Source organism: Lissotriton vulgaris, chromosome 6 (genome assembly GCF_964263255.1).
Source record: "Lissotriton vulgaris chromosome 6, aLisVul1.2, whole genome shotgun sequence".
In the NCBI taxonomy this organism is placed as follows: domain Eukaryota; kingdom Metazoa; phylum Chordata; class Amphibia; order Caudata; family Salamandridae; genus Lissotriton; species Lissotriton vulgaris.
This window is the reverse complement of record NC_141694.1, coordinates 360,700,262-360,726,893: the sequence shown is the minus strand read 5'-3', so window position 1 is coordinate 360,726,893 and position 26,632 is coordinate 360,700,262. Positions and strand designations below refer to the sequence as shown.

The window sequence follows — 26,632 nt, the reverse complement described above, 5'->3', positions numbered from 1 at the left end:
AAGTAAATCATAGTTTGGAAATATGTTATATGTAAAACACTTCACAAAATGTATGTACGGCTTATTACAATTAGGAATATGTGGGTTAAGCCATATATAAATTCATCCAACTTTGGGAATGATTTCTTACAAAACGTGTGGACGATTGCTCCATGACTTTCCCCTTAAGATCCAAGTATTGTGTCATGGTGCATCAAGGATATATTTCCAATCGGATGGTGACTTAACAATTTCTCCCCCCCTTTCCACAAAACACACGTTTTTCCTCCCACCACAGACTCATGCTATCACAGTCAGGGAGTTTGTCACTGGACTCCTTTAGAATTGTGTGATAGTGGTGCTATGTGTCCAAGAGGGTACCATTGACTTGACCCAAAACGTAAGCCCTTTTTCTCACTATATTTTGGCTGTATAGACAACTATTGTAATGCTAAACACATGCTTTCAGAGGCCTTTATCAGTTTACCCTATTAAATGTCTGTTTGTATGTGGTGCACAATAAGTTGGTTTATGGAAATGCGAGTGCTCACTTTTCAGCACTGCCCTCCCCCGCAGTTGTCGCTGGTGTGCGTGAGACGGACAATAAGATCTATCTGCTGGTGAAGGAGGAGAAGAAATACACTGATGCACAGCTCTACTGCCAAGGAAGAGGAGGAAAATTATGTATGCCCAAAGACGACACAACCAATGCTCTTATTGCTTCTTACATCAACCAATCAGGTCTCATTAGAGTTTTCATTGGGATCAATGATCTGGAGAAAGAAGGCCACTATGTTTATTCTGATCGATCACCTATGCAAACCTTCAACAAGTGGTGCGATGGAGAACCCAATAATGCTTACAATGAGGAGAACTGTATCGAAATGGTGGCTTCGGGGTGCTGGAATGATGTTTCTTGTCACATTACAATGTACTTTATCTGCGAATTCGACAAAGAAAATGTTTAAGTTACATTTTTTCCAAAGTTGTGTTGTAAGAATGAATGCAAAGCCATCAATATTTTAGCATTGTTTACGTTTGAGTAAAGTCTAACGGTATGAAACACAGCAGAGAAAATACATTAATGTGCAGATGCCAGTGTTTAACAAAAGGCACCTGCATAATTAAGAATAATTTCCAGTGATGTGCACAGATAAGAAACAACTTGTATTGACAGTTAGTTAATTGTAATTATCCTGCCCCGATTGGGCTTTAAATGGGACTAAGCTAATTTCATGGATGATTCTGAGCTATGCAGTAACCGCACATTAATCATTTTGCCCCCAAAATGAGCTAAATCTCTGATGCATAATAAACTTGATATTGCAGGATATTCCCTATGGAATGGGAGTCTTCAATGGGAATATGTTGCCCGCTTTTCATTGATGAAATGTCTGGAGGAGAGAAAACATCTAAAATGTGTTTTTTCCTCTAAACTTGTAATCTGGATTCGGTTGGTATCTTGAGTTACTGGCCAAATCGTGATACAGCCAACCTAGGAATGAGGGCATGAGAAGAAATGTGTATTGCAACCAATGTGCATATTCATTTACACACACTGATATGCATCTATATTCAGTGTGCTGCAAGTATTGTGTAGAACATATACAAATGGAAGGAAAAAGTGAGGACTCATATTTATATTAAAACATGAATAATATATGTGCAAGCGCACATGTGTACATATTTATGGATACTGTTAAAACAACTTAATCGAAGTCAGAGCACCATTTAAAGTAAATTCACCCATATATTGTGGCAGGTCATAGTTTGATTCATACATAAAGAATTTGCTGAGCCCAGTAATCAACTGTTTCCGGTTTCCCATCCTTGGGGATTGTGTTGAGAGGGGGTGGCGGGTATCTCAGCCATATGACACCTATACAACTCTGCCTGATTTCAACCCGGCACACATCAGATCAAATTGAAATGACAGATATGGTCGGTGTACGACATATTTTTCAGAAACGTGGGTAACTTCTTGTTTCTAAAAACAAGTTAAAAAAGGAGAACACAGAAGCTCAAAAACTAGTCCTCCTGAGGCTGGCACATAAAGCATATGTTGATTTATTTATCGACGATCTTGGCTAAGTGCTAACAACAGTGTATGATGACAAACAGGCCGCTGCTAGTACTTTTCAAATAATCACTAAATCTACTCTCCACTACTTAGGCCCACATATGCCCAGAATCCCTACCAACAACAGTGTGAACTGAACACCTATTCAAACCTTCCTCACCAAAATAAAACCCAGCACTTAAGTGAGAGATGTTCAAAGCTTTCAGCGGGAAATCATAAAATGCTGTGATGAAACGCCATAAGCTTCTGCCTTAAATATAATAATCTTTTCCAAACTATCACATGAAACGCTTATGCCGCACTATGTTGTGCAAAGTTTGAAAACAGCATGCATAAAATTTAGCTGCACCAGGGAAGGTGAACATCATGATCGTCTAGATGATCTGCATCCAGGGGGTTATGCCCCTGCTCACCCTCAAAATCATCAAAACAACAGGTGCGCATATTGTCTGGCTGAAGAACACTTAGAGGTGCAGTTTTTGTAACTTAAATAGCCCTTTCTTTGTATTTAGTCTTGCTTTGGAGTATGGATCATGTAGTCGTGTATCATACAGTCCATCTTCTCCAACTTCATTTTATCAAGTCTTTTGGCTGAAGAGCCCATGCCAGTGCATTATGATCATTCTAGTACAACAAATATATTGAGTGTAACTCCTCAAACATATTGCGTATTGCAATTTGTTTGGACCTCTTGAAAGGAACGTGGCACAGTTGGGCTGAAAGCAGTTCAAATTTCCCAAAATAGTGTGAGTACCTGTTCAATAACAACCTCTCCATAAGAGATCATTTTTCCCCTGGTGCAAAATCACCTTTTGGTTATAGGATGCCAGGAGGGAGAATCCAAAAACCATAGAGAAGCGCAATACACCATCACCAGATTCTGTTTTTTTAGGATTATCGGCCAGATTCATCAAGCTGAAAACGGCTCGCAAAGGGCCAGATTCTGAGAATCTGGCCCTTTGCGAGCTTTTTTTGCATTTGGGATTCATCCTCCCAAATGCAAAAATCGCATTTTTAGAAATCGCATATTTGCGATTAATTGCATTTAAGGAATCTCAATTAGAGATTCCTTAAATGCAATTCAAGAAGCATTTAAAAATTGCGAAATCGCAATTTTTGGCCGCTATTTACCGCGAGGTCAAACCTCGTGGTAAATAGCGAAAACTTAGAAAAATGCATTTAAATGCATTTTTCTAAGTTGCATGTTACACACACACATGTCCTTTGGACATGTGTGTGCGCAACACCAATGCAGATTACATTTCAAGGGTGCTACAGGGTGTCCTTTGGACACCCCTGGCACCCTTGAAATCGCATCCTTATTTGCGATTAGCAATTTGCTAATCGCAAATAAGGAATGTGTAGGAATCGCAATTTATTTAGCAATTCCTACATGAATCCCGTTTTGCAAGTCCTTAACCCCTTCAGTGCTCATGACAAAGCCAGCTCGTCATGGGTGTTACCTGCGCTGCGCGCATGACGAGCTGGCTTTGTCATGTAACACGTTTTTTTTTTTAATTTTCAGCACACAGCGGGAAAAGCTGCAGCACTCATGCGGTTAATAGCGATTGCTTAATAATAGCTATTAAGGACTCGCAAAACGGCACTATGATGAACCTAGCTGTATGTTTGGCTCCTATTGTCTCCATTAGCTAACCTGATTTAGGCATGCCTATCCTGCTACATGATCTCATATGTCGTGTACAGTTGTGACCTCGCCGTTCTCTTACTGGGCCACACTTTTCGATATTTACTCAACTCATAATTAATAATTTCGACAATGGCATACATATACAAGATGAAGAGTTTAATATATGGATCAGGTAAACCAATACATTTGGTAGCATTCATGAAATTGAAACAAAGATGTTTGTAAACAACTAGAGCTTGGAAATGCTACTATAAACCATAACTTACAAGTCAAAAATGCTTCAGCCTACGGCATCGCATTTATAATATCAAAGAGAAGCATCAAAGTAAGCTGAAAAGAGGAACAAGTTACAAAACATGGCTACCTATTATACTCATACATGATACACGTTTGTGATGTACGTATGATATGTCTATGCCCAGATCTCTTATCACTTATATCTATGACATTATTTTAACTACAATTTAGGCACACATTTCCATTCATAAATCTATTTTATAAAAGGCAATGCAAGTTATAAAATGTTAAGACGGGGTCTTTTATGTTTCACTAAATAACAGCCCTTGTATAGAGTACATCTTTACTTATCTACACGGGGAGAGTTATGAGAGAAAGAGTGAACATATGTATTGCAGGTACACGTAGGCGACAGAGGGACAGCAACAGAGAGAGAGGTAGTGCAAGAGAGAGAGAGAGAAAGCTACAGAAATCTGTTAATAAATAACATTCACCTGGGCAACTTTGGGGGCCAAAGTATGCTTGAGGGTTAGCAAAACTATATGTCAAGAAAATAACAATTATAAGGCATAATGAGGCACAGTCTGTTACAAGATTTTCAATTATTTTGTCATTTGTATATATGTTAGTACTGGCTGAGCAAAGATACAGCCCTTTAGTACAATTGAACACCTACTCACATCACTCATTCAACTGAAAGGTAATCAGTTAACCATTGCAAAAGGTTTGCTATTTCGCGGAACCACGTTTTTTTTCTTTGTAACTATTGATTTGTCTGAAAAAAAACACATTTTTGATGGAAACTGGAAATTATGTAACAGGTGCATGTTCTGTGTGTGGAACATGCGTCAAAACCTAATTGTGAGGAAAAAGCTGTTGCTGCAGACTGCATGATTCCAGTGGCTCTGCCATTACCTTCAGACAGGAAACTTCGAAACTCACTGGGGCTGATGGTCCAGGAGTGCAACACTTGTTGAATTCACCCAAGACAGTGTTAACTATGTTGCTTTAACACTTGATATACAACTGTGTGTGATCCTACGAAAGTGCTCTGTACAAAAAAGAGTGTGACCTTGTTTTTGTCTGAAATGTAGCAAATCACAGTTCCTTCTTCCTAACTAATGCAGGTCTTTATGTCAAAGCAACCGTTGTAATCTTAATATTTATTTTAGAAAAAACATAGTTTTTATATGTACAAGTTTCTTTTTTGTTCTTTTTTATTCTTCTATTCATTGTGACTTGTAGCCAATGGGCATCTCCTTGCTCCCGATTTAGTCTACAAATAAAAAAACACATTTGTATTCGTATTTAAAAGACTGAATAATTAATTATGTCTCTATTGAAGAGTTACTATATATTAAATGGGACATCTAATGTAGTGGAAAAAAATTGTTCTCGTAGCTCAGCTCTGTACCCTAACAATCACTAACAATAGATTATCTAGAATATTCATTTGTTTGATGATGTCAGCTGGAGTTTTTAGTTGACTTGTGTAATCATTCTCCGGATGGGCACTTTAACTGAGGCGATTGTAAACTTAGGAGCATATTTACAAGGCCCTTTCACCACAGGACATCACATTTTTTGAAGTTCCTGGGGCGATAGGGACCTCGCCTTATTTACAAGGCAGCGTTAAGCCACTTAACGTGGTTTAACGACGCCTTGTGAATAAGGCACTTTTTCGCGCTATACTTACCATGAAAGTGGTGGGCAATGGTTGTTGCATGTGTGCTGCATTGTGCAGCACACATTGAAACAGCAAAATGCCATGTATCCCTTTCTGCACATAAACAATCATTTTTAAAATGACGAGTTGCAACTTCTGAGTGTGCTGCACAAAGCAGCACACACGGAAGTTACAAATTGCTATTTATGATTGTTTATGTGCAGGAAAGCACACCTTCCTGCACATAAACAATCATTCTCCCCCAATGCAGGCATCCTTGCACTATTGTGCAAGAGTACCTGCGTGGGCGCTAGGCAGTTGAAATTAGCGCCATTTTCAGGAGAAATGCAGGCTGCACTGTATTGTTGTAAATATGGTGCAGCCCTGAGTTTTAGAAGTGGCAGAGCGTGATGTTAAGCCCCATAATTTTCAAAAGGTGCACTCATAAGCTCATCTGATTTTTCAAGTCTCTGTCTTGCATGCTAGGTTTTGATAGGCATGGCCTTCTTGGCATTCCCACTTTTTCAAGTGCCAGAAGGAAAGCAGTTCAGAAAGGTGAAGGAAGTTTATGAGTGTCAGCATCTTTGTTCCACTGACGTCCTCTGTGAACCATATAATCTGGAATAACCTGAGCAAGGAACATGGGGGAAGAAGTTATGTATCATCAAACTATTTTGCATTTCCTAAATAGCGAATTTTAAGGAATCGCTATTTAGGAAATGCAAAATGGTATGTATGAACAAAATCGCTTTTTATTTGCGATTCCTTAAGCTTCCTTATTTGCGAATCCGCATTTTGCGAATTCGCAGTTAAGGAATAATTTCCAATGCATTCCTATGGGCCAGGAGGCCCATAGGAATGAATGCAAAATAATTCTCAAATTGCAAATTCGCAATTTGCTAATCGCAATTTGAGAATTATTGCAAGGGTGCAGGGGTTTCTCAAAGACACCCTGCTGCACCCCTGAAAAGAACATGTGTGTACATATGGCGCGCATACATGCCCTATGGGAATGTGTGTGCATCATATGCCACCTTTACAAATGCCAATTTGTGCATTTCTGGAAGAATTCACAAGTGACCATCAACTGAAAGTTGGTGGTAATTTGCGAATTCTTAAACAAAATTCGCAAGACAAAATTGGTACATACATAGCATTTAAGGAATCGCAAATTTGCGATTCCCCAAATGCTATGGTAAAATAAGGGATCGCACAAGTTTGCAATTCCTTATTTTGGGAATGTTTCATACATTCCAAAACGTGCAAAATGGCCGTTTGCGAGGCGCAAAGGCCGAAATTCTGCGAATTTCGACCTTTGCGATTCATAAACGGCTTGATACATATGGCCCTAAATGAGGAAGACCGCTGAAAAGCACATGCACTCTTCTAGAGTGCTAAAACAAAACAAACTAACGCCCGAAAAAGCAAATTCTGGTAGGACGCTGTAATGCACTTATGATCCAGGGGAGGTACAAACACACTAAGAAGCAGGGTGCCTACAAAAGCTGATGATTATGAAGCAAGCAGATGAAAGGACAATGAAGCCAATGGTAAGCAATGGGAGGGCTCTAAGACCCCTGTAAGGCAGAGGTCTTCAAACTTTTAGGTGCAGAGTCCCCCTCAACATTTTCGTTGTAAGGAACCCCTCCTGACAAACATTTCTAAACCTGTAGGCAGGGCTACTGAAATCTGAGGTCTGTCGAAGGGTGTCTAGGGAAACGTTTACTAGTTCCCTGATGGCTTTATAGTGCCATGTTATTAGAAGTCTGCCGGAACCCATACGAAGTATTGTATGTAATACTTGGTGTGTGGGTGGTTCTCCGTCCCGCAAGTCCCAGAGCGGTCGTGTGCTCTCCAGTAGTTGTCTATGCGTGAGGAATTGGCCTCTCGGGAGATCATACCATTCCATCATCTGGTCATAAGTACGCAGTTGTCCATCTTGGATCAACTCCGCCACCTCCATTACGCCATGATCGGTCCAGGTTTGTAAGCTCCTGGTGATGAAGTGGTGTTACCCCCGAGGGAGACCCACTAGCAGCAATAGTGGGGAATAGAGCGGTGCGTCTTTGGAGAGTCAGTGAATGCGCATCATGCACTTGCGTGCTATAGATACTTGGAATGGGTAGGTTTGGACAGTTTGGTGCCTGGCAGAAGCATGCATCTGATGACCGGGAGAGGTATCTTGCCGGTATATGTTATAGTTTACATGACATGGCGTTTTGCCGTCCAGTGGGACAGCCATTGTAGTTGCGCCGCCAGAAAGTATGATTCGAAGGACGGGGCACCTAGGCTGCCCTCTGTGGTGGGTAACTGCAGTTTACTGAGCGCTACTCTATGCCCGCCATCGCCCCATATGAGCGTCGTTAGCAGAGTGCCCAGTTCCTGGAAAAAGGATCTTGGCGGGATGACCGGTAAGTTGGCGAAATGATAGAGTAGTCTGGGCACCATTATCCTCTTTGCAAGTGCCACCCGGCCGATGGGTGCTAGGGGCTGAGTCTTCCAGAAGGCCACTGCCGATCGTAATCCAGACAGCGCCTTGTGGTGGTTTCCCTCGTACAAGTCCGCCGGGGATTGATACAGTCGTACTCCCAGGTATCGGGGGCCGCTCCGTTCCAATGGAGCGATTGTGTGCCTAGCGTCACTGAATGTGGCGCCAAATGGGGGCTGAGCAGGTAAACAGTCGACTTTTCCCAATTGACCTTGAGTCCTGAGATAGCGCCAAAGGCTTGTAGGGTGTCCCAGATGGGGGTGAGATCTCCTGTCACATCGCGGACGTAGATTAACAGGTCGTCTGCGTACAGGGAGACACAGTGCGTTGTCTCCGCTATCGGTATCCCCCAGTCTTCACCCTCCCTTCGTAGTCGCATGGCCATGGGTTCGACCACTAGTGCGAACAGGAGGGGAGAGAGCGGGCACCCCTGCCTGGTGCCTCTTTCGATCGGGAAGGGATCTGAGATTAGTTTACCGATTCGCACCCTAGAGGTGAGTCCCTTGTATAGGAGCCGCGTGTATGCTAGCAGGATCGGGCTAAAATTCAGTGATTGGAGGACCGCGAACAGGTGTGACCATAACAGTGTGTCAAACGCCTTCTCGAGATCGAATATTAGGCATGCTGCTCGGGGTACCTCTCATGCGCACTGTCCTGGATGTGGAAGAGCCTTCTCAAATTGTGTGAGGTGTTGCGTCCGGGCACAAATCCGCATTGGTCAGGTGGATCAACGTGGGCACGAGTGGACTGTAGCGGTCAGCTAATATTTTTCCCAGGATTTTACAGTCCGCGTTTAGGAGTGTAATGGGTCTGTATGAGGAAGGGTGTGTGGGGTCCCTATGTGGTTTCAAAAATGTTACCATAATGGATTCCTGGAACAATGCGGGTAGAATCCCTGTGGACCTGGCCTCCTCGTATGTGAGTGCAAGATGGGGCACTATCTGGGCCTTGAATTTGCTATAATATTCCAGCGGGAGTCCATCCATTATTAGGCCGAGGAACCCTATGGCATGCTTAATCTCTGTTGCTGTGATTATGCTGTCTAAATCTCTTTGGTCTTCTGGGGATATGGCATAAAGTCTATGAATACCTAGGAATTTTTGTAGTGTGTCATGTGGCACCGGCGCTTGGTTGCGGTATATTCCTGTGTAGTAGGTGTGAAATGTGTTAAGGATGCCAGCTTGAGTGCAGTGGAGTCGACCTGTTTCGTCCATCAGCTCCGTTATGGGCTGCGAAGTTGTGTCCCGTTTGGCGTGGCCATCCACGCCAGGAGGGCCCTATTACCCTCCCTGTGCATGCGGGTGGCGTATTTTCTGAAGTTATATTTCCATAAGTCCCAGAGCGTTTCCGTATAGGTCAACTTTGCTGCCCCTATTCATTCCGGGGAGGCCCTGCCCTGGTCCAAATCTTTGGATAATACTGCCAGGGTCAGCTTAGCTCAATGACCTTTCTAGTGTTCTTCTTACCCCCACTATCTGTTGGATGGAGTGTCCTCGTGCAGTTACCTTGTATGCATCCCATTCTATGCCTCTAGAGGAAGCAGAGCCCGCGTTGCATTGGAAGTGCGCGCTGATGAAGTCCCCATGCGTGCGGCAAAAAGCTTGGTCAGTGAGGCATTCCTGGGGGAGTCGCCACGTTGGGATCGGGGGGTGGGGTGGCCACCACCGCAGGTCACAACGTGTGCGTCGTGGTCTGATACTGTGCGTCCAAGGAAGTCAGTGTGTTGTATGGTTGGTAAGAGTGTGGAGGAGCATAGGAACCTGTCTAGGCGCACCCTAAGGTTGTGTGGGATAGAGTGGAAGGAGTACAGTCTGGTTGTTGGGTGGCGCGCTCTCCAGGTGTCTATCAGTGCCCAGCGACTCACCCAATTACGGAAACTCTCAGTTTGTTTGAGCGCCGGGGAACTCCGCGGGGGGGGGTGCGATCTGTTGAGGAGTAAATCTATTACACAGTTTTTTTTTCCTTTTCAAAAAACCTTTATTCATTGCACAGTGGAGACACAGCAATAGTGTCTACAACCCTGGGGCCGGCAGCGGGCAATCAATAAATTAGCTAGTCCTTGCACTAATTACACAGCCCATCAGCCGACAACCCTGAGGTCCGGCAGCGCTTTGTATATATATATATATATGCACGTGAATCAAGCAGCATCCAGCATTATATAAACTATGTTCGCAAATGTCCAATGTCATATCGAGCTGCATGAAATTTCTTTTACACTGTGACCTGTACTGTCAAAAACTATACAGCTTCGTAATAAGTAAATTACAAGCTATGTGTGGTCTATCTGTGTAACTAACAAATAACCCCCTCCCACCCCACTCGGCTCACACACACAATGTCATGTGTTGGCTATACACAAATCGAGGATTCTTCAAAAGTTTATGTACACCTGATCCTCATTACATTCTCCGCAGAATAGCAGTGCGCACATACCCTGCGTTCTACCTTCGTAGCTGTTCTCCCCCCCCGGGATCCAACAAGACCCCGTGTGAGATGTTAAGGAGTTCGCAGCTACTTCACACTTCCATTCATCCAACACACACCCCGTCTCCACCTGTGTATGGAGGCATCTAGTTCCGTTTCGCAAGTCCCTCCCGTCAGTGTCTACTTCACAGTACTCTTCACAGCATCTACCTGGGCCCCCCAGTTCCGTCCTCCGAGTCTGAATCTCCCCCCTGGGCAGCTCCACTTATGTTATGTATGATTGATACAGTCCCCAGAAATTTTTCGGGCGACTTGTAGGGGGCAGGAGTTCACTATAGTTTTAAGTTTGTGTGCAACAATAAAGCATATCTTCAGCCCAGCGGGTTGCAGTGGGGCAGTGGCCCTCTCATCCAGCAGAGTGCTACCACTCTTCGCGCCATTAGCAGCCCCATGTCTGCCAGTTGCGTGAGTGCAAGAGGGAGGCCCCTAGAGTACCCCATTAGCGCCAGTGCCGGGTCTGGAGTCAGCTCGACCTTAAGAATCTTACTCATTTCTGAAAACACCGTATTCCAATATGACTGTACACCAGGGCAGCTCCATGCCAAGTGTAGGAAGTCCTCAAGTGGAGCACGACATCTTTCGCGTGCAGCCTCTCAGGTGTATAATATCCCCTCTGAAGGAATTTGAAATGGATCAATCTGTGCTTCCCATTCAATGAGATCTTCCTAGTGTTAACGCAACAATATTGCCACATTGCGTCATAGATTATAATCTCTAAATCTCTCTGCCATTCCACTCTAGCCTTCATTAGCTGGTGTTCCTCATGTGACATTGCAAGCCTGTACAAGTTGGATAATAATTTACGGGGAGATTCTGTCTTTATGACGTAGGTGAGTTCCGGTACTTCTGGTGGCTCCGCCAGGTCAGGCCCCAACAAGTCTAAAAAGGCACTTCGGACTCTACGGTATTGGAATCAGAGTAGCAGCGTGATATCTCTACCATCGCCCGCCACGTGCTCACAGGTTTTAACCTTGCCCTCCCTGAACAAATCGCCCGCAAGGCGTATGCCGAGTTGGTGCAAAGCCCGGACCACAACCTTTTCACTGAGAGAAGGCAGCCACACTGCCCAGTCTACTGGCATGAGCGGTGAACATAGCAGTATTTTTGTTTACACATATTCATTGCCCTGACCCAGGAAATTGATTCTTATAAGGGGGTCCTTGTTGTCTCACATATAGCAGTACACCACCCTGCCTCTGCAGCAGAGTATGCCACGCGCGATTAGTGGCTGTGATTGAGTCTAGAATACCAGTCCTGCGGTCCATTGGCTGAAACACTGTGACCGGGAGGGCAAGCGGCTCCGCGAACAGCCTCTCCATGAGTACATGTGGGATACGCTGTTCACCATGCACCCAGGTGTGCGAGTGTGACGCCTGCGCCACTCGATAATAAAGTTCTAGATTTGGGGCGCCAAGGCCACCCATACTGTACAGCAATGTAAGGGTCGTCCATTTGACTCTAGGCTGTTTACCATCCCATGCCAGATTGATCATCAGCTGATTCAGTTGTTGGAAGAAGGCCTTGGAGTATACGATCGGGATTGCACTGAAGAGAAACAGCAGCCTAGGCAAGACGACCATTTTCATTATGGCAATGCGCCCCATGAGCGAAACAGGGAGCTTGTTCCAAGTTGCCAAGTCATCCTCCAGTTTGCTAACCACCACGCCGTAATTTTCCCTAAGCAGAAGCTCTGTGTCTGTGTGTAGTCGAACACCTAAGTATCTGATAGGGTCCTCAGTCCATTGTAGTGGGTACTCCATGTCAAACTTCTGAGTGACCGGCGTTAGGGGGAAGGCCAGAGATTTGGTCCAGTTTACCTTCAATCACGACAGGGCGCCGAAGTGGACTACCTCCCTGAGCATCGGGAGCAGGTTATTTACGGGATCGTGGACATACAACAGGGTGTCGTTTGCGTACATGGAGACAACTATGTTATAAGTAGGGAAGCGAATGCCTTCGGTGCCGTGATATTCCCTCAGTGCGCAGGCCAGCGGTTCAGCCGCCAAGGCGTACAGTAATGGGGAAAGGGGGCAGCCCTGACGTGCCCTCTCCCAATAGCAAAGGGATCCGTAGCCCGATTGCCGATTTGCACCCTGGCCGTGGGCTTGTTGTAGAGAGCACCTATCATTTGGTGAAACGGCTCACCCAGTCCCATCCTACGCAACACCTGCCTCAGAAAGGGCCATTCTACTGAATCAAATGCCTTCTCCATGTCAAGGAAGATGGCGATGGCCTTAGTATCTTGTTTGACATGTTGCATCGTGCCCAACACCGTGCACATGTTGTAAGTTAAGTTTCTACTGGGGATAAAGCCCGCCTGCTCCGGTGCCACTAGGCTAAGGGCCAAAAGCGCCAGACGTGTTGTCAGCACCTTAGAGTATAGCTTGGTGTCAACATTTATCAAGGATAGCGGCCTATAGGAGCTGAACTCATCATATGCCTTTCCAGGCTTAAGTATCGTAACTAGTAATGCTTCCCGCATTGACTGCGGCATGCTGCCCTCCACACATATGTCGTCAAATAATGCAATCGTCAAGAAGGAGGGAGGGTGATCAATTGATCAATCGGACACCATTTACCACTCAAGGGAGTGGAAGGTCCAGTATCAGCTTGTGCCCGTGTCAAGTACAGGTAAAGCAAAGAGGGGGTTGCTGAACTGTTCCTATGGAAAGCGAGGAACTAGGTGTAACTGGCGTGACCGGAGGTGTAAATGTAACACCTTTGGGCATCCATTTTGTTGGATGTATTTGCCTCACACACCCAAAAGGGTGTCATGCTTCATCATAGGCGTTGCTCCTTGTTGGGGAGGCGGTGCAATCCCCGACAGGCTCACCTCGAAGAGGGGCTCTTTGGCGGAGATTTTTTGTATCCAACTGCCTTATGGTGAAGTGCGGGTGTGTGGGTGGGGTAGCAAGTTGCCTGGAGGAGTGATTTAAAATGTAGCAGGGGGTGCCGGAAACCACTTTATTCTGGGGGTCCCCCTACTGCAATTAAAAACGTGAATCTAGCTCGCTAGGTGTCAACAAGTTAGGTATAGTGACCCTAGATGAGACTAGAAGAAGGATTGGTCGACATGATTCTCGCGTGTGGCTGTTTGCCCGCGATTCATCAGGACCTATTAATGGTGAAAACTACATATAATAAACAACATGCTGGTGTCATGTGTGTAGTGTGGGTGTAGTTTACCTCTGTGGTTCAATCCTATGCCTAAACGGGGGAGAAAAGGGATACAAAATTAATAGCATTACATTTCTCCAGAAAGCATACATGGTCAGAGCCAGGGCATGAACACAGTGTAACATGCTAGTGGTGGTGAATTACAACTAGCATCACTAGAACATGCCTGTGTCGTTGCAGCGTGCAGTGTAAACATCACACACACACTGTGTACGTGAAAGAGGTGGTTACTGTTAAAATTAAAAACAGTGATTTAAAAACAGCAGCAGTCTCGAAGGAGACACCATGCATATCAATGTGGGAGGCCAAACAGAAGTGTTATTATTGACATTCTAGACTAACTCCTGACTCACCTAATGGTCAGGGATTATATGCCACATGAGTGTTCGGCGGGTCGGTACATCGGGGTTGGACCTTTGTATATGGCTAAAGGGCAAGATGTATATAATATCCCATAAGGAAGCTACAAAAGTATTCAAAGCCCTCAAGGAGGGTCAAGGTTGCCTCTTGCTGGACGTAGATGTCAGGGACATCTAGTATTGTGTTGGAAGGATGTACCTTACCTCAAACTTCCCGTGTCCACGCGGATTCACATATCCATCACCGCCGAGCTCGAATAGGTAAAGGAGCTCGGTGGCGTTCACTATTTATAGGTAGGAGCGTCATGGAATTACGCCCGTATCCGCCCCTTGAAAAAGGTCACGTGATATGCTTGGTTAGTGTGTCGGCCATTTTGTAATTGGTAAAAGAGGCCTCGAGTATTGTCAAACTAGATGTTTGGTATACGATTCTGACCTGTGATAGGAATCGGAACCAAATAATAGTTAGTAGGCCAGTAGACAGTACATGAATTGTAAAGTTGTGGAGCTTATAGAATTTAGAAAAGAGTTGGCAAAAACAGAGAGCAAGTTTCTTAAATGATCTAGAGTTCCATTCACAGAGTAGTCGGTGGTTGGTCTAAAGAGAGTGCCAAGGGATGTCCTCATTGAGGCCTCAGCTATCAGAAGAGAGGCGGTGGACCCACCTTTGTTCTTTCCGGAACAAGGCATATTTGGGGCAGTTAGGACTGGATTCTGCACTACCCACTTCAATGAGTCTGCATTGTGATTGGATTCCACATAGTGTTTACACATTTTGGTGTGAGTTTTTTTACAACGGAAATTGCTCCGATGTTCGATAATCCGGGTTTTAATTGGGCGAGTTGTCATCCCAATATATTGTAAACCGCATGGGCATGTCAGCATGTAAATACAATGGGAGGTGTTGCAGTTAGTGGGGCCCCTGAGTTCCCAGTTGAACGTCTCAGAGAGTTGTATGGTTTTTTGGATCATTGTGTATCTGCAAACCCCACAGGAGCCACATGGATAATGGCCCATGACGGGCGGCAGATGCCATAAAGTTTGTTCAGTACCTTTCTTTGTTGTTTTAGGTCTGGTACTAATCAGGATATCTTTTACGTTCTGCGATCTTTTAAACGCAAACCTAGGTTGCTCTAGGCTCATGTTGCCTGTATTGAGAATGCCCCAGTGGCGTTTGATTGTACTTTTGATTTTGTTGGACAAGGGGGTGAAGGTGGTAACACAGGTGATCGGCTGGTTCTTGACCGGTGTTTTTTCCCGTCGTTCTAGTATAGCTTCTCGGTGATTATTCCTGGCCCGTTTTTTTGCTTTTGAAACCTCACTCTTCCAGTAGCCCCTATCTAGTAGATTCCTGGATAGGATTGCTGATTCTTTCTTGTAGTCGGCCAGGTTACTACAATTTCGCCGGATGCGGAGAAATTGTCCGAATGGTAGGTTGGAACGTAGGGCCCTTGGGTGATGGCTCTTGTAATGGAGTAGGCTGTTGCGGTCTGTAGGTTTCCTATGCATGGTAGTGCTGAGTGACCCCTCTTGTAGTTTTATTGTTAGGTCAAGGAAGGCAATCTCCGTAGCTGAAGAAGACATAGTGAAGTGTAAATAAGGGTTGAGTGTATTTACCCGTTCAAAGAATGCCTCGTGTGAGGTCGGTGGGCCTGTCCATAGGATCAGAATGTCGTCTATGAATCGCCTCCACATTTTAATGTTATCTAGGAAGGGGTTGGACTGATGGTGTATATGTCTGTCTTCGAATTCTGCCATGTACAGACATGCCACTGAAGGAGCAAAAGTACTGCCCATCGAAGTCCCTTGGGTCTGATGATAGTAGTGCCCCTTGAACTCAAAGTAATTCTCCGTGAGTGCTAAGGTGGCACATTCCATGATAAAAGCTGGTGGAGTGTTCAAGTTCCAAACTTCCAGTCCGAGCCTTTCCTCTATTACTTCTAGTGTGGTCCTCTGAGGAATGTTGGTATAGAGGGCCTCCACATCGAGAGTAATCAAGAGGTCAATCTGTCCTATGTCCTGGATAGAGCTCAGTAAGCGTAAGACATCTGTTGTGTCTTGGATGTATGAAGGGATGCGTTTCACAAGAGGTTGCAGAAAATGGTCACAAAATTGTGAGAGTGGTTCCAAGACGGAGTCGATCCCTGAGACGATCGGTCTCCCTGGTACCGGTCTGGTTCCTTTGTGGATCTTCGGTAATATGTAGAAATATGGCACCCTTGGGTCTTTTTTCGTGAGGAATTCAGCCTCTTTTTTAGTGATCCATTGTTCGCATTCTGCACTCACCACCAAGCCTGTAATTATGGTCTGTAAGCGAAGTGTTGGGTCACTGGGGATGGGTGTGTAGTATCGTCTATCATTTAGTTGCCTAGTACATTCCAGATCGTAGTCCACAGTGTTCATCAGGACTGTGGCACCACCCTTGTCCGCCTGTTTGATGGTAATCAGGGGATCTTCCGCCAGTGATTTCAGCACATTCATCTCATTCCGAGAGATGTTAGAATGTTTTGTCTGCCGATCCAGTGTTTTGATTTCTTTGAGTACAGCTTGTTCGTAGGTCAAGACTTCATTTGGAATCATCCCATTATGGGGTGTGAAGGTTGAAGGGTTATGTAGGCCAGAGTCTTCTGTTGGATCACAAGGCTTGCCCTCAAATAATGCAGACAGATGTGGGATAAGTTGTTCCTTAAAAGCTTTCTAAAATTCGACTGTGAGGCCATCCACACCTGGGGCACTGCCGGATCGCATGGACCCTAGGGCTTCTAGTATTTCCTCCTTATCTATGGGGAGCATAAGGAATTCTCTGTGAGTGTTAGTGAGCATAGGCAAGTCAATATGCTCCAAGTACTCTGAGATTTCGTCAGTGAGATCACCACCCTTTGAGGAGTATAGGTCTGAATAATGGTCCCTGAATGTGCGTGCTATTTCCAATTTGTCCGTGATGGTCCGGCTATCGCTAGATTTTAATTCAGTTATTTGCTGCTTCCCTCTGCTACCCTTCAGCATTCTGGCAAGGACCGAGCCAGGCCTCTCTCCCTCACCATATGTGCATGCAGTAGCGTATTTACCCATATGTTTGACCTCCCTATCTGCTTCCTCGTGATATTCCGTGAGAAGGGTTTTTATCTCCTCCGCTACTGTTGTGTTAGGGCAGCTCAACTGTCGCTCCTCCAGCTGCCGTAATTGTTTCTCCAAGTCGGACAGCCTCTGCTTGATTGATTTAAGGACACTTGAGTGCTTGGACATAGCAACACCTCGTATATAGCCCTTAAATGTCTCCCAAACTGTTTGGAAGCTTTCCACCGACCCAACATTAGTGTCGAAAAAGACATCTATTGCCTCCATTAATTCTCCCCTGAAGGCTGGGTCGAGGAGCGAGAACGGGGGGAATCGCCACGTGAAGGGGGAATCCCCTTCGACGGGGCATCAAGCACTAGTAAGAGCGGTGAGTGATCCAATAACGTGCGGGGCAATATCGCGCAATCTCTAATTCGTCCCATCATGGAGGAGGTAGCCAGCCAGTAATCATTCCTAGTGTGAATATCGTAATAGTAGTGGGTGTAGCCCCCCTGAGTCGGGTTTCTGAACCTCCACACATCTTCCAGGCCCGAGCTAATGAGGAGTGAGTTCAGCAGCTGGGCTGCTGCAGATGGTGTGCGTTGTGGACCAGCAAATCTATCTAGCTCTGGGTTGAGTACTAAATTGAAGTCTCCTGCCCACAAAATTTGTGCTGCACCGTAAGTGATGATAATATCTTGTAAGGACCAAAAAAAATCCGGGGAGTCATAGTTCGGACCGTATACATTAATTACCACAAAATCCATGCCTCGGCCTCTGCAGTGTGCTATCGCAAAGCGACCCTCTGTGTCCACCCGTAGGGAGGTTAGAGTAAGGTTTGATTTGGATTCTCCCATATTAGTACCCCTCTGGCGTGGGTCGTGAAGCCTGCAGCTACAGTGTTTTCCTCCAAACCCCTACTGTGCAGTATTTTGCTCATAAGCGGCAGATGCGTTTCCTGAAGAAGGGCTATATCTACCCTAAGACGTTGTAGGTATCCCAACACTTTTCTCAATTTGCGGAAGTCGTTCAGCCCTCTCACATTCCACATGAGTGCCCCTAGCGCAACGGGAGAGTCGCGATCCCTCAGGTTAGGTGTACTCATTGTTGGTACAGAAACAGTAGTGTGTAGAAATGCAATGTACCGATGAACCTAGCATGACGAATGTGTGTGAACCTTGCAGAAGCCCTCCCTCCCTTCCCCACAAACAGCTCCAGGTAGCAAACATTTCCCCCCCCTCCCAAAGCAGGCCCTCGCCAACTTTGCCTTGTAGAGTACATTCCCATCCCTCCCTCCCTCCTCCCTCCCTCAACTCAAACAGGGTAGTCTCCGTAGAGATAAACACAGCTGATCTGCACGCGGGGGCCAAGGTTGCCTGACCGCCAGCCAGGAGTGCAAACGCGCACTACACTGGGGACCACCCGCAGAAGTCCATAATAAGCATCAGTGAGGACATATCCTTGCACAATCAGTCATTATAAAAACCAGACCACAACAAAACAATCTGTATGTGTATAGTGTCCTATTTCTGCAGGTCAGGTCTTAAATACTCTCCCCCAGACCTCCGACGAACACCTGCTGCTTTATCTTAATCTAGCCGCCGGGCCGCCCCATGTAAGCATCATGGCAGGCCCCAGTCTAGCAATGTTCGAGCGGGCAGCCCTGCGCTGAATCCAACCCACATTACTGACCCTGCTCCTATAACAAACGTCCCGCAGGTCCACTCAACAATCCTCGCTGCAACCAGCAGGCACGCTACCTTACCATCACACGACGTCATCGGGAGGCAGACAGTCACTCCTGTTCCTCCTGTTGTTCGCCACCTTCTGCTCCCTCCGACGGAAGATTCACCTCCCAGCGTTGTTCCTTTGACCAGTTCTTTAAGGCGTGCTGCAGCGCTCTAGGGTCAGTGAACAGGTGTGAATGGCCCTGCCGGTTAACGCGTAACTTCACCGGATAGAGCATGACGTAGTCCAGTCCAAGCTCCCTTAGTTGTCGCTTGAGCGGGGCAAAGTGCTTGCAGGCCTCCTGAACTTTGGCAGTGAAGTCCGGATAAAGGGAGATCTCCGATCCCTCATATTTCAGCGATTTCTGTTTGCTAGCTTGTCTCGAAGCTGCGTCCCAGTCTCTGTAATTTAACAGCTTGGCTATGATAGGGCGCAGAGGGGCCCCCGGACGCAGACGCGGGCCCAATGATCGGTGGGCTCGCTCCACTACGAACATCGGGGAGAAAGTTTCTGCTCCGAGGAGGGTGATCAACCATTTTTCTATGAAGAGCTCCATGCTGCCTGTCTGTGTCGTCTCCGGAAGGCCCGTTATTCGGAGGTTGCAGCGACGGGATCAGGCTTCCAAGTCTTCCATTTTGTCCTGCAAGGACCGCATCATCTTGTCCAGCCTTTTGTGGTTTGTGTCCAATTCTGTCTGCGCCTCCTCCGTTTCTGTTATCCTCCTCTCGGACATGTCAAGGTGTTCTGCGTGCTTATCTATGCGCTCCGCCATTCTGTCCATTTTGTAGGTGAGGGCATCTAGCTTCGATTCCAGCGACGTCATGCTATTTTGAAGGCCTTTCTCCATTGCTAGGAGCATGCTCTTAATATCTGCCCCTCCCGGACATTTCTTCCACTTCCTGCTCGGCATGCCATGCCCCGCTCCCGCTGCACCCTGCGATCTTGAACGCCTCTGCTCGAAGGTGAGTTTGCTCTGAGTCTTATCGCCCTTGCCCATCGTTTGGCTCGGCGTGAGGCGCTCCAGATGTTGCAGCCCGACTGGAAAGACAAGCTCCCGTCCTACTCAAGTGGTCGGATCTGCCAGCGACACCAGGCGTAGTTCCGGCCGGCCTTTAAGCTGATCCCAGTCGTGTTCGGTCAGGCACAATATTTCGAACTCGCCAAGGTCGCCAGGCCCACAGGGAAACAAATCCCTCAAAGGATCCCCACTTAGCCACCAGCTTATTCTTGCACAGTGTCCCCCAGGCAGGGGGATTGATCAGAGAATGCTATCAGGGAGAGACCCTGCTTCCTCCGTCCGCTCAGCCACGTAGGCAGCAGTCCGCCTAGTTGCAGGTGGTCACTCTCCGCTCTGGGACCCCCCGTGTGATAAAGGGGGGGGAGGCAGCTCGAGCACAACGCAAAAGCACCCAGGAGCTCCGCATGCCCCACAGGCCCTGTAGCTCGTTTCCCACAGGTTTCCCGCCCGATGCGGCACCGAAGTGATCAAGTTTGCCCAGTCCGTTCTCCGTGGGTGGTCACTCAGACTCCGGGGGTGCACCGTCCGGGCTGAGTGGTCATAAGGGGGCTCAGCAGGGCCCGAGAAACCTCCGCTCAGCGAAGCCCAACAAAGAGCCCAATGGCTGTCCGGCAGTTTTTTTTTTTTATTATGTATTTTTATTTTCCCTTTCTTTTTCTTTGTTTTTTGTCTTCTCCTCCGTTACAGGTGTGCCCCCCCACTTCAATCAAGGGCCTACTGCTTGTCAGCGCGGTCCGCCGGGGCCTCCACACCCCCCCAGCTCCTCCGGTACTTATGAGGGTTCTGAGCCGGTCTGCGCAGTCAATCGCGCCCTACCCAACTCGCAGCCAGGCAGCCTCCGATGTCTTCGCCTCAGGGGGGGGGGGGGGACAGCAATGACGTCCACTACCTCTCCGCTGATATATGGGCCAAGCTCCCGGACGTGTCCGCCCCCGTCAGGGCCCTGTAGCACGCAGTCAGCCGTATCCCAGGCCACCCTTCAAGCCGCCGCTGCACGCACGATGACGCTGCGTGGGCAACGGGGTTACTGGAGGGTGAGGCCTCAGGGCCGACCAGGCTGCCGCCGCGTATGTTCAGATAGCTCCCTGACCCCGGCCCGAAGACGCGGTCGGGTTAGGTCGCTAGGTTCTGTGATGCTTTTCACCACCATCGGGGGCCGTGTGAGAGCCGTGACTTGCCTCTCCGATGCAGGATAGAAGAAGGATAGTTCACTTGCGGGATGGAGCTAAGGGCTTATGCGGCCATCTATGCTGCCAGCAAGCTCCGCCCATCCAAAATCTAATACACAGTTATAGTCCCCGCCAAATAACCAGGGGATCGCAGTATAGCGGGCCAGGATTCCCGTTAGCTCGTTCCAGTATCGGTCCTGCTCTGTATTGGGGGCATAGATGCTACCAAGTAGTATAGGCTGGCCCTCTATTAGGCCACTAATGAAGGCGTATCGTCCGTCTCTGTCGAATATGTGACGTTATTCCGCACACAAATACCCCGCATACCATCACTCCACAAAAAAAATACCGCACGTACTATTACTCCAACAATTTAAAACAACGAAAACTTTTACAACGAATATGCCTTTACCACGCATGCCTTTACAACGCATAGGCATGCATGTTAAAGGTATACTCGATGTAAACGTTGTAAAGGTAAGTAAGAGTACCCTACCCTACCCTACACTCTAATGTAGTACCCCTGCACCACCCAACCTTGACACACAGTCCTTTTCCTACATTTACACTACCCAGCACAACCCCCCAACACTACCATAAAGCACTTTACTTCCCTACACAAACACTACAACACTACCTAAATACACTACCCCCAGCATGACCCTACACAAACACTACAACACTACCCTAAACCCTAAAACACTTCACCCAGCATGACCCTACACTACACAAACACTACAACACTACCCTAAACCCTAGAACACTTCACCCAGCATGACCCTACACTACACAAACACTACAACACTACCCTAAACTCTAAAACACTACAATTGAATAACCCTACACTACACAAACACTACAACACTACCCTAAACCCTAAAACACTACCCCCAGCATGACCCTACACTACACAAACACTACAACACTACCCTAAACCCTAAAACTCTACACCCCAGCATGACCCTACACTACACAAGCACTACAACACTACCCTAAACCCTAAAACACTACCCCTGCATTACCCTACACTACAACACTACCCTAAACCCTATAACACTTCCCCCAGCATGACCCTAAACTACAACACTACCCTAAACCCTAAAACACTACCCCCAGCATGACCCTACACTACACAAACACTACAACACTACCCTAAACCCCAATACACTACCCCCAGCATGACCTGACACTACACAAACACTACAACACTACCCTAAACCCTAATACACTACCCCCAGCATGACCCTACACTACACAAACATTACAACACTACCCTAAACCCTAAATAATTACCCCCGGCATGACCCTACACTACACAAACACTACAACACTACCCAAAACCCTAATACACTACCCCCAGCATGACCCGACACTACACAAACACTACAACACTACCCTAAACCCTAATACACTACCCCCAGCATGACCCTACACTACACAAACATTACAACACTACCCTAAACGCTAAATAACTACACCCAGCATGACCCTACACTACACACTACCCAAAATCCTAATACACTACCCCCAGCATGACCCTACACTACGCAAACACTACAACACTACCCAAAACCCGAATACACTACCCCCAGCATGACCCTACACTACACTAACACTACAACACAACCCTAAACCCTAAAACACTACCACCAGCATGACCCTACACCACACAAACACTACAACACTACCCTAAACCCTATAACACTTCCCCAAGCACGACCCTACACTACACAACCACCACAACTCTACACTACACTAACACTACACTACACTACACAATCACTACCCCAGCACGACCCCCACCCCTAAAAAATTAACCCAAACCCCCTTACCTCTCTCATCGTCGTGGTTCCACACACCTCCTGGTTTCATCTTCATGAAGCCTGTTTTTTTTCTCACAACGCAAGTGCATTTACCATACATGCCTTTACAACGTAATTCGTTGTAAAGGCATGCGTGGTAAATGCACATGCGTTGTGAAAAAATGCGGAGTGATGGTATGCGAGGTCAATGACCTTGCGGAGTAATGGTATGCGGACTGAAATTCTGCGGAAAAAAAGATGCGGAGTAAAGGGTGATTACCGTCTCTGTCTACTAGTCTGGTTTGTTCTTTAAATGGTACTCCAGGCCTGATCCACACCAACGCGCCTCTTGCGAAGGCGGAGTATTTCGTGGCACATATGATTCCCCGCCATTTACGGTGAAGGCGGCTGACCTCTAGGTCTGTTAGGTGGGTCTCCTGTAGGAGGGCCACTTGCGCCTGTTGACGTTTAATGTAGGCATAGATGGAGTATTGTTTAGCGGCTGTGTGCATCCCCCTGACATTTAATGTTACGACTTTAAGATCCGAGTGTGGCTCAGTGGGTGTCATGATGTAGTTGTGTCACGTGAGGGATTCGTGGGCCACCCGCCCTCCCCCCTCACCCCACCACGGGCCCCCCGAACCCAGCCGCCCCAGCGATCCCCGCCTCGAGTCCACACCATTGTGTCCGTTGGTTGCTTTGTGACTAGGAAAATAATAACATACAGAGGGAAGAAATTGTAACTTTGGGAAACATTCCCAACTAGGGGGACCTATCGCTCGGGGCAATACGTCCAAACTGTAGAACATGTAAGTTCGTTAATTCGTTGCTGAGGGGTGGTGGCTAGGTTTCCTCTCCGGTGCCGCCGGCTCCCTAATCGAATGAGAAATTGAGTGACTATTAAACTGTCTCCATAAGTATTGTGTTTGCCACCAGGTGTGTTGGACAGTATAACGTCCACCTAGCTGCGCTCCGGGTCCAGCCGTCGGATTTAAAGTCTTTTACATTGGTCCGGGCCTCTCAGGATCCGAGAGGCGGGGCAGCGCAGGTCCTGCTGCTGTGGTGGGTGATCTGCGCGTTTGTGACCAATGTTACATCAGCAAGTCTGAGGTATGGGGTGTCACCCTCGGGGGTGTTTGGGACCCTTCACGGGAGGCCTGAGCGTCACTGGTTTCTTCCTTTAAGCTGAACAAATGCAGTCCGTTGTCGAAGTCCGATGCTTCCTCAGGTGGGCCTAGTGCAGCCACGGTTCTGAGCGCTTTTCTACGTTCCGCTATGATCTAGGAGAGATCTGGGCAGCCCTTCCCCGGCGGGGTGGGGCGGGTGCTGAGTTGGGTCAGGGTGATTTTGCAGTTCTGGCCTCGCGATCACTGTCCAGGTGGATTGTTTTGTGAGCTCGCTGTCCGTAGCTGATGAAGGTGTAGCCCCGGCTGGGGCAACACACCGAAAAATGCGTTGACGTTGTTCGTGTGGGGGCAACTGGATTGTTTCTACCCCTACTCCCTTGATGATCTGTTTCCATTCTGTCATCTAATCATCATGTGGCTGCTATGTACATTTTGGATATTATGTGTGATGTGAATAGTTTGATTGATTTATTAGTTATGTTGAAACTTGTAATGTATGATGGCATGATTGTGATGCATGAATTTGGTGTGTGGGACTTGATCTATTGATTTATGTATTTTTATAAAACTATGGCGTGGTCTGATATTTATCATGTTTGTTTATGAATTGATAAAACTTTTTCTATAATAAAATTATTATATATTTTGTATTTCTTGATGTGATCATTTGATTCAGCCCTTGTTTGCTCTGGTGCTAATGGATCAGGAGAAGGACCCTTTATTAGAGCTTTGTCTGAAAATACTGGGCAGGTATTCCTCTGTTTTTGGTGTAAAATGGGTAGACGGCCTGACCCTGTGTGCCTCCAGCGCTGTAACCTACTGGGTACCTTCTTTCACATACTGTGGGAGTGCCCAAAAATGCAACAATACTTGGAAAAGATAAAAAATGCAGATGGAGAGAGCGTGTGGTAAATCTCTAAAGGCTACCCCCCAGCTATGTCTCCTCAACATGTGGGAAGCCACGGACCTCACACAGGCTGAACAGATATGGGCTTCAACTGGGTGGTCCATCGCAAAACAATATATAGCGCAGAAATGGGGGGTGGCGGGCCCCATGCTTGAGGGACTGGGTGATTGACATGGACAGGGCAATGATCGCTGAGAAAGACGTCTTTAAGCATAGCGGGTGCCCCAAGAAATGGCAACATACATGGGGGAGGTGGAACAAATATCGAGGGGACACTTGTGTATCCCCTACCATTGAATTACAGCGTGATAGACACCAAATATTGGAAATCTCTGGGTTTGATGACACACTCCCGCCCTAACAAGACTGATATGCCTGTTATATTGCACTTAGCAGAGTGGGGTGGACTCACACTAAGTACCACATTCTGTCTAAATGCAAGTTGCTGCCTGGTTGAGATGTTCCTTGTATATCCGTCGGAATGTAGGGAGGTGGGCTGTGCACACTACTCACTTTATGAGCTGCATCTGGTAAATGTTTACTGTGGACCCAAAGATTTTTCTAACTATGCACTGTACCCTTTCTTTTTCTTTCTCAATAAAAATTGTTTAATATAAAAAAGGAAGTGTCCCATTCAAGTATAGATCCCCAGCTTTCGTGCTTCCCCCTTCATACCATTTTGAGATATATATGACTGAATGCATTTGGAAAAACCCCTGAAGCCATTGCAATGGCAGTGATGGATTGCATATGGGCTTTCCCTAGGGGCCCATGTGCCCATCATAAGTCCCTCTATTACCCAGTCCATTACCCTCTAGTCCGGGAGTCTTACTCTTAGGGAGTTACCACTTCAGCGCCGTGACACCGATCGGTATTTGTGCACTCTACAAGTGTTATGAATAAATAAATAAATACATAAATAAGATACCGTGGTAGGTCTGTTCCCTTGCTCCGGTCCACTAATAGTGCTGTTTCTACGTTGATGTCCTTTGCACACCATTGCGCAGCATATTGTAATAGCCTGTCAAAGTAATAGAGTCTGAAGTTCGGGAGGCCTAGCTCTCTAGAATCTAGGGCCAGTTTAAGTATCCCCAGCTTTACCCTACTCTGTACTATGTCCCATACTAATGAGACCAATAAGCTGTTCAATGTGTCAAAAGTGGAATTCGGAACATTGCAGAGCATATTTTGAAGTGCATATAAGCAAAGAGGTAGCATGACCATCCTGACCAGTGCTATCTGTCCCAAAACTGAGAGGGGGAGTGTATTAAAAAAATGGATTGATTCTTTCAGACCTGTGATGACAGCTCCTATGTTCCGTGTATATGGGGCTTCTGGCCGGTGTGCCATTTGTATGCCCAGATAACGGAAATGGTTGGTTTCACTGTTGAACTCTATCTCCGGGAGATCTTGTGTATCTGCTCATGCCAGCGTGGCCAAGGGGAACATTACCAATTTCCAGTGGTTAATACTGAGGGCGTATGCATGTCCAAAGGATTGCAGTTCTTCCAATAGAGCTGGAAATGCGTCTTCCCATTGAGGGAGACTACGTGGGTGCCTCCATCAGTGGTAACGCCCCACCTGTTCATATCCCTCCTTAGTCAGATTGCTAATGGCTCCAATGCCAAGGCAAATAATAATGGAGAGAGAGGGCATCCCTGTTGAATGCCTCTCTCAGTTATTTGGTTGCCTGTGCGCAC

The 26,632-nt window shown here is 46.7% G+C and overlaps 1 protein-coding gene and 1 long non-coding RNA gene across 4 annotated transcripts in view; one reads left to right on the top strand and one right to left on the bottom strand.

Annotated features, from left to right (window-relative positions):
• The window catches only part of COLEC11 (collectin subfamily member 11), a 422,362-nt gene extending 417,099 nt beyond the window's left edge, over window positions 1-5,263 (top strand). For 2 of the 3 annotated variants that reach the window (XM_086926375.1, XM_086926376.1), the window contains exon 7: window positions 538-5,263. In XM_086926375.1, the coding sequence (XP_086782501.1) occupies window positions 538-947 (410 nt within the window). In that variant the 3' untranslated portion in view covers window positions 948-5,263. The remainder of the gene's footprint in view (window positions 1-537) is intronic. The other variant, XM_086926377.1, reaches the window with a different exon arrangement.
• The window catches only part of LOC147707335 (uncharacterized), an 84,050-nt gene that overhangs the window by 14,706 nt on the left and 42,712 nt on the right, over window positions 1-26,632 (bottom strand). Inside the window, exon 3 of the long non-coding RNA XR_015296613.1 lies at window positions 843-919. This is a non-coding gene — a long non-coding RNA (uncharacterized LOC147707335). The remainder of the gene's footprint in view (window positions 1-842; window positions 920-26,632) is intronic.